The 8,753-nt window shown below is 47.5% G+C and overlaps 1 protein-coding gene across 1 annotated transcript in view; it reads left to right on the plus strand.

Moving 5' to 3' along the window:
- LOC139662324 (zinc finger and BTB domain-containing protein 14-like) overlaps window positions 1-8,746 on the plus strand; it is a gene marked incomplete at its 3' end in the record, with an annotated part of 9,514 nt that extends 768 nt beyond the window's left edge. Inside the window, exons 2-6 of the mRNA XM_071540982.1 lie at window positions 648-836; window positions 1,934-2,104; window positions 7,920-8,015; window positions 8,256-8,405; window positions 8,582-8,746. Coding sequence (XP_071397083.1) covers window positions 648-836; window positions 1,934-2,104; window positions 7,920-8,015; window positions 8,256-8,405; window positions 8,582-8,746 — 771 coding nt within the window. The remainder of the gene's footprint in view (window positions 1-647; window positions 837-1,933; window positions 2,105-7,919; window positions 8,016-8,255; window positions 8,406-8,581) is intronic.
- Between the last annotated feature and the right edge of the window lie 7 nt (window positions 8,747-8,753).

The following is an 8,753-nucleotide window of genomic DNA, read 5'->3' on the forward strand; positions in this document are numbered from 1 at the left end:
GATCGGTGTTTAGTAACGGAACACGGCAGCTGTCCGGTTAACGTCCCGCCGTCTGACCTGAGGAGCTGCTGCCGTTCAGCTGACCGGCTAACGTTAGCTTTACAGCCGCCGTGTCCGGTAACGGTAACGTTAGTTCAGCCAGCCGCTGTCCCGCGGTCAGTTAACTTCGTCTGGATGGAACCGGAGCCGTGACCCGTCCGGCTGAACGGCTCCGGTACCGGAGGTCTGACGGATCACAGCATGCTAACAGCTAACAGCTAGCCCGCTGCCTGCGCGTCAGCCCGTTTGTTTGGGAATTCGCACGTGCACACGCGCCGACGCGCGTGCCCGCAGCAGTATGGAACATGAACTACTGGAACCAGTTTAGATGGAGAGAGAGGAGAACCAGAGTTCTGCTGAGAACCTCTGAGCAAGACTGACAGAGACCAGTAGAATCCAGTAGAGACCAGTAGAGACCAGTAGAGACCAGTACAGACTGTGCTGCTCTGTCAGCTCCCAGTGCTTCACCAGTCTTCATGTTGTATCTGTGTCTCTGATTCAGGATCAATAAAGTTTCATCGGTCAGACTTAACTTCCCCCTCTGTCTCTTGTGTCTCTCTGTCTCTCTCTCTCCTGTCTCTCTCTCTCTCCCCCCCCCCCCCCCCCAGATGGGTGAGACAGTGAAGTATGTGGATGAGGAGCATAAGAGTGTGTTCCTGAAGCTGCTGAACCAGCAGCGTCTGGAGGGGGAACACTGTGACATCGCTGTGGTGGTGGAAGACGTGAAGTTCAGAGCTCACCGCTGTGTCCTCGCTGCCTGCTCCAACTACTTCAAGAAGCTCTTCAAGAAGCACGAGGTACTGCTAATATACTGTGTACTACTACTACCAAATATACTGTGTATACTGCTCCAACTAGGGTTGCAAAATTCCGGGAATTTTCAAAGTTGGAAACTTTCCATGGGAATTAACGGGAATTTATGGGAATAAACGGGAATAAACCAGGAATTTACTAAGTTGAAGGTATGCTCTTAATAGGGAACTTAAATATAGTTGGGGAAAATATATTTTAGCATAATCCTGACTAAAACAACCAGATATCATGCAAGTACAGTTGAATATCTCTGCTGTTCCTCCATCACATGCACACATAGCACACTGCTTACTGCAGGGCTACAGAGGCCACGCCCCCTACAGGCAACTCAACATTCATGTGTTTGTTCTTCAATGAAAGAATTGATTGTTCAATAAAATATTTAACACTTCATAAAGTTCTACTTACAAATAAATCTGTTTTAATTGTATTATTTTGGATGGATGTCTGCTTATAACAAAACAAATATTTATGCTTGGATATGATACCTTTCCATTAAATTACCCTCAATTCCCAGTTAATTCCCATAAATTCCCATTAATTCCCATAAATTCCCATAAATTCCCATAATTCCCATGGAAATTTTCCAATTTGAAATATTTCCAAAATTCCCCAGCTTAACTTCCCATGGAAATTTACCGGAAATTTTCCACCCCTTTGCAACCCTAGCTCCAACTACTTCAAGAAGCACGGGATACTGCAAATATACTGTATACAGTATATATACTACTACAATACTACTACAAATATATATACTGCTCCAACTCATCATCAGTCATTCTTTTGTAATTTGATAAATTGTTTTTAATAAAGAGCTGTTCACATTCTCTCTCCTCTCTCTCTCTCTCCCCCCCCCTCTCTCTCTCTCTCTCTCCCTCTCTCTCCTCCCCCCCTCTCTCTCTCTCCTCCCCCCCCTCTCTCTCTCTCTCCCCCCCTCTCTCTCTCTCCTCCCCCCCCCTCTCTCTCTCTCTCCCCCCCTCTCTCTCTCTCTCTCCCCCCCTCTCTCTCTCTCTCTCTCTCTCTCTCTCTCTCCTCCCCCCCTCTCCCTCTCTCTCTCCCCCCCCCCACCCCCCCCACCCAGGTGGATAACTCCTCGGTGATAGAGATCGACTTCATCCGCTCTGACATCTTTGAGGAGGTGTTGAACTACATGTACACCGCCAAGATCTCTGTGAAGAAGAGAGACGTGAACCTGATGATGTCATCAGGCCAGATCCTGGGCATCCGCTTCCTGGACAAGCTGTGCTCCCAGGTAACACACACACACACACACACACACACACACACACACACACACACACACACACACACACACACTAGGCTGCACGATATATGGTTTCAGCATCATCACGGTGATGTCACGCATGTCAGCTAAAGCCTACCACACACTACAAGACTTTGAGAAGAGCTTCCCCTACTGTTCACTTTTCCAATAGATTGTAAACATGGACTGACTTGTGAACAGCTCTACAGAGTAAATCCCCCTCCTACACACACACACACACTCTCACACACACACACATGTATGAGAAAGGGAGAGGGAGCACTGCAGTCAGATTTATCTGACTGAAGCTCGTGATCTTCAGCTGAAACGTCCAGTTAGCTCGTAGGCTAACAGCAAACATCACAGTAGCTAACGTTAGCTTGCAGCAGCCCCGTTCAGGACAGCGGTTAGCTAGCTAGCTCTAGCATATAGCATACTCACCGGGGATTTCCAGGGCTAAAGCAATTTCTGTCCACTTTTTTCCCTTCGGAGAGAGAGCAGCTATCGGTTGTTGACAACGTTCACGTCACTGAACTTCACGATCCGAGCCGAGACTGAAGACTTCAGATAATATTAAACATGTTTGATTTGATCTGAACGTCAAGACGAGAAGACGGACTGAAGACAGCTGGGACTGAGTTTTCAGACACCAGACCGTGGAGATGAAGGAGCCACGACTCAGCAGAACTCTCATGATTTTATTCCCACATTGGAAATTTGTCTGTGAGTGAAATGTGTTGAGAAGTGGTTTGGTTAAAGTCACCATGAGGCAAATGAACTCAAACTCATCAGGCTACAACTTTTCTGCTGCTTGATACAAAAGGAAAACTCACACAGTTCTTATTTTCCCTGAAAAGAATCTGTCTGATAGAACATGATTGACTCTGATGTAAGGGTTTGTTATCTTTCCAGGTTTCACAGCTCTGAGCCGTAGTCGTGATCCTCTGGTGTCGTGTTAGCCTGTTTCAGCTCAGCCCGGCTCCTCGCCGCTAACAAGCTTTTTACTGACAGTCCGGACTAGAGATGCACAATATGGATTTTTTTCAGCCGATACCGATAACCGATAATTGCCTGCTTCTCATGGCCGATACCGATAAGATAACCGATAATTTCACATTTTTGTATTTTAAAAAGAAGTTCATAACCTGTAGTTTATGCACGAGGGTAAGAAAGGCTGAGAGGGAAGATTTAATATTCCATAGCTCTGACATCACTAATGTTAACACAACAAAAACAAAGAACACTTCTGACTCTTCAAATGTTCATTTATTTTTTCTAGTAAAATACATCAAAAAACTTCACCAGCATACTTTGGCTTTATAGAGAATTCAAATTAAATGCTTTGACATAATCTGTCAAGTCAGACATGTCAGTGTATTAAATACAGGTTATTAGTATTAGTAGTAAAGTGCTTCACTCAGTAGAATAATAAAAGCTGTAAAGTGTGTGCCAGACAGCCCAAGCTTCCCCACACTCCTCCATGTGGTCCAGCCTGCCTCCTCTGCTCTGTCCTCTGCCCAGACCTCCAGAGGCTCCACAGGTCTGGTCTGCAGTCAGGTCCTGTTCATGTTCAGGTCTTCATCAGACACTGAGTCAAACTCAGCTTACTGACTGGACTGATGTCAGAAGTCCATGTGTCTGTGGTAAAACGTATGTGGCTTACGTCGGTGCGGATCAGACCGAGAGTCAGACCACATCCTACAGGGCAGGGAGGGATCAGCGGCTCGGAGAGATCAGCGAGGCTCCAGACGCTCCATCAGCTGGAGAGATCAGCTGCTCTTCATCCACAGAGAAGCCGGTCATCAAGTGGCAGACATGCTGTGGTTTAATTAGCTGCTTCATCCTTTGGGCCGTTTTCAAACCTGTTGAGTCGACACTCCACAGACCGGCTGCTTCATCCTCCTTCAGCTGCTTCATCCTCCTTCAGCTGCTTCATCCTCCTTCAGCTGCTTCATCCTCCTTCAGCTCGTCTTCGTTGTGATGAAGACCTTTCAGGTGACATAAGATCTGTTGTGTTAAAACTCGTGGACTTTTCCCTCCTCTCTGAACCTTGTGGAACATTTTGCAAACTGCAGGCGTGTTTTCTTCCTCTGAAACTGAAAAACATCCACATGTTTCTGTGGTCTGCTGTGTGGCTGACCCAGGGTCAGTCTGCTGTGTGGCTGACCCAGGATCAGTCTGCTGTGTGGCTGACCCAGGATCAGTCTGCTGTGTGGCTGACCCAGGGTCAGTCTGCTGTGTGGCTGACCCAGGATCAGTCTGCTGTGTGGCTGACCCAGGGTCAGTCTGCTGTGTGGCTGACCCAGGGTCAGTCTGCTGTGTGGCTGACCCAGGATCAGTCTGCTGTGTGGCTGACCCAGGGTCAGTCTGCTGTGTGGCTGACCCAGGGTCAGTCTGCTGTGTGGCTGACCCAGGATCAGTCTGCTGTGTGGCTGACCCAGGGTCAGTCTGCTGTGTGGCTGACCCAGGGTCAGTCTGCTGTGTGGCTGACCCAGGGTCAGTCTGCTGTGTGGCTGACCCAGGGTCAGTCTGCTGTGTGGCTGACCCAGGGTCAGTCTGCTGTGTGGCTGACCCAGGATCAGTCTGCTGTGTGGCTGACCCAGGGTCAGTCTGCTGTGTGGCTGACCCAGGGTCAGTCTGCTGTGTGGCTGACCCAGGATCAGTCTGCTGTGTGGCTGACCCAGGGTCAGTCTGCTGTGTGGCTGACCCAGGGTCAGTCTGCTGTGTGGCTGACCCAGGGTCAGTCTGCTGTGTGGCTGACCCAGGGTCAGTCTGACTACAGCGTGCTGTGCTGGTTAAGTCAATGAAAGCAGTATTGGCTTCATATTATCGGCTCTATTTATCGGCTGTAATTTCATTATCAGAATTGAGGCTGGGTGTTGGCAGGGACCTCATGATACTCTACATCAGGGGTACTCAAATACAAATCTTAAAGGTCCACAAAGAAAATTTTCAATTAGACAAAGGTCCGTTTATTAAGGTCAGTCAAGCTTTTAACAAATTATAATTAAATTATTAAATTAATAATATAAAATTAAGTATAAAATATATATAATATAAAAATCTTACCAGAGTGACTTACAATGAGGCCGGGTGGTGGATGTGGATGGGGGCCGGGGGTGGCTGAGGTAGCTGAGGTGGCTGCGGGGCGGTGAGGAAATCTGGATGGTATCGCCTACATGTGCCTCCCCAGATTTTATATAAAATAAAATTATATAAAACATAAAATTACATATAAAATTAAATTAAATTAAAGCTACAAATCACCATTTCCCCATTATCCCCATCCCCCAAACCCGGTTCACACACCCAGCCACCAGAGGTGAATCAAACCATCCTAAGAATCAAAGTCCAAATACGTCCAGAACTATTGAACATTGTGTCAAACTCTGTTGCTTAATGAGAGAAGTGGCACCTTTGGTCTGCTGCCAAGACTTTGAACTTTGGCACAAAAGGTGTGATGACCAGGCAGAGACACTGATGCAAGTGTTCATGGGTGAGTCGGCTGCTCGTTCTTCACCGTGTTCATTGTTGAGAATGCAGACTCACTGCAGGCTGGCCAGCTTTGAACGCCATTTTAGATCGATTCACGTTCCAAATCTAGGCTAGTAGCTAACAGCTGACGAAACGAGCTGCGCTGTCAACTTCATTACACCGGTCTTTGTTCTCTTCTCTTTTAAAAATAAAGTTTGAAAAAAAAAACTCTCTACAGTATGACGTCGCGTCCGCGACTCACCGCTGTCATGGAGATGACGGGACGCTGAATGTGATTGGACCAAACCAAAGCAGAGTAGACGTCCTCACACAGACAGTGGAGCAGTCAGAGCGCTGCTCGCAGTGGAGAAAGCGGATAATTTTGACTCGTTGCGTTGCGGCGAAGTCTCGCAGATAATACAAATAATACATATGAAAAGTATAATTTGCTCAGAGTCCGGAGACAGTTGTGGTTCGGTCCGGATCCGGACCGGAGTCCGGACTTTGAGGATGACTGCTCTACATGATTTACTGAAAATTTAAAAACAGAGCTGAAAATCCACCTTGCTGTGTTCCACCTGGTGTTCTAATATGTAAATCACATTATATTGACGACTCAGCGGACAAATTGAGTCAAAACTATTTAATTCAAAGGGATTTGAGGGAAATTTAAGGACATTTTAAATCCGCTTAAAACATGAATATTTTTTTTAATGTATCGATACGAGGGGCTGGAAAATCAATACGGTATCATGGAAAAAAATATTGCAATACTCAGCTGTATTGTTTTTTTTGCACAGCCCTAATCGGAATAATACATAATAATATAACTTTCCCATTATCGGCCGATAATTTATCCTCCTCAGTCCGGACAGCTCTGCAGTGGAGCTGGACTCAGCCTCTACTGAGCCTCCTGCTCTCTCACTTCCTGCTTCACCTCCTCCTGCTCTCTCACTTCCTGCTTCACCTCCTCCTGCTCTCTCACTTCCTGCTTCACCTCCTCCTGCTCTCTCACTTCCTGCTTCGCCTCCTGCAGGTTACCCACAAGGCCGCATTCTTACAGGGGCAGTACAGCTGTTCGAGTCATTTGGTGAAAATTCCTGTATTTTTTCATATCGCAATATATATCGCAGAAAAAAAATATTGCAGTGTCAGTTTTTTCCAATATCGCGCAGCCCTAACACACACACACACACACACACACACACACACACACACACACACACACACACACACACACACACACATTTTAACAATTTATTTCTGTCCACATAGAAGAAAACGTACAAGGACACAAATACTGAAGGTGCAGTAAAGCACATTCACTAAATCATGGACCAGTGACATCACAGATCTTCACAGTACAAAACATCCCAGTCAGTCTCAGGGGAAGCAGCAGAGTCTCTGTCATGTCTGTCTCTGCCAGCAGAGACACACAGAACTCTGAGAGCCGCTCAGCCTCTCTGGGCCTCCTGAGCTGCTGAAGCCTCTGACAGCAGCCTGTGACTGAGTCCTGCTGCCAGGTGGAGACAGGGAGTCTGCAGCTATGACCTGCTCTGAGATGCTGTTCAGGAGCCGTTGGTATTTAATGACCTTGGTCATGAAGTCTTCCTCCAGGCTGGAGCCTCTAAAACAAACACTTCTCTGGACTTTTCATTAACTAAAACATCTGGAGTCTTGGCAGACAGATGTTACTGTTACAGAGATGAAGGTCTGACACAGGAATGCTTCTACATTCTGACTGAGGGTGGAAATGGTTTGATAAGTCCTTCTATCAGGTCCACTGGTCTGTCTGACCTGCTGGACGTTCCTTTGGAAACAGAACAGCCGTTCAACATGTGACACGTTTCAGTGACCTGATCTGTGGTGTGATGCAGACCAGGAGGAACCTGAGTAGAAGGAAACCACATAGAAAGGTTGAGTCTGGAGGAAGGACTTGTAGTCTGGATTTTACTGTGAGTGTGACCTGATGACCTCACTGAGCACAGAGTCCCTGAGGGGAGAGAGAGAGAGAGAGAGAGAGATCAGCAGAGGGAAGACATGCAAGTTTTCCCTGAAGCTTTAGTCCAGTCCAGTGTTGTTGTTGTTGGTGAAAATCCACACACACACACACAAAAAATCCCAGTTTTTCAGTTTCCACTTGCTTTTTTAACATGACATGTACTACAGTGTGTACTACAGTGTGTATTACAGTGTGTACTCCAGTGTGTACTACAGCACTACAGTGTGTATTACAGTGTGTACTCCAGTGTGTACTACAGCACTACAGTGTGTATTACAGTGTGTATTACAGTGTGTACTCCAGCAGTGTGTGTGTGTGTTTCCTCAGAAGCGGGACGTGTCGTCGGAGGAGAAGGAGAAGTTTCCATATGACATCGTTAAGATGGCTCTTCCTCCAGACGCCCAGCTGGCTGCTGACAGCGAGGTCACTCACACACACACACTCACACACACTCACACACACACACACACTCACACACACACACACACACACACACACACACACACACACTCACACACACACACACACACACTCACACCTTCCTAAACTGTTTGCAGTTGAATCCCTCAGCGTTGTCTTCCAGGCGGGGGGCGGACAGCCTCAGCTGCATCAAGCCCCGCCCTTACTGTGTGTGTGTGTGTGTGTGTGTGTGTGTGTGTCCAGGTGCAGGTGCTCGGTGAGCACGATGACCCGCCCACCACAGATGACCTTGTTGAGGCGTCGGCCAATCAGGAGCTAGATAAGTCTCCCAGCGCGGCGCTGCGTGTGCAGGAAGCCATCCTGAAGGAACTGACCAATGAGGACGTACACAAGGTCACACACACACACACACACACACACACACTCTCACACACACACACACACACTCTCACACACACACACACACACACACACACCTCTCTCTCAGGTCAGACATCAAAGGGAGGATCAATAATTCCATGTGAAAACATGATCATCAATATCTGAAAGTATTAACGATCTCTCTCCAGGTGACCTGCTACGATCAGGACGTGGTGTCAGAGATGGAGGCGGAGCCTAAAGAGCTGGGGGCGGGGCATCACGCCACCCAGACCCTGTCGTTCACAGACAGCATGGGGGAGGTGAAGGACGAGCAGCCGCCCGGCTGGTCCACCGCCACCACAGACATGAAGTTTGAGTATC

Source organism: Centroberyx affinis, unplaced genomic scaffold (assembly GCF_046629955.1).
Source record: "Centroberyx affinis isolate AG114_WGS23_722 - 3 ecotype Tasmania unplaced genomic scaffold, CSIRO-AGI_Caff_v1 ptg003759l_1, whole genome shotgun sequence".
NCBI classification, from domain to species: domain Eukaryota; kingdom Metazoa; phylum Chordata; class Actinopteri; order Beryciformes; family Berycidae; genus Centroberyx; species Centroberyx affinis.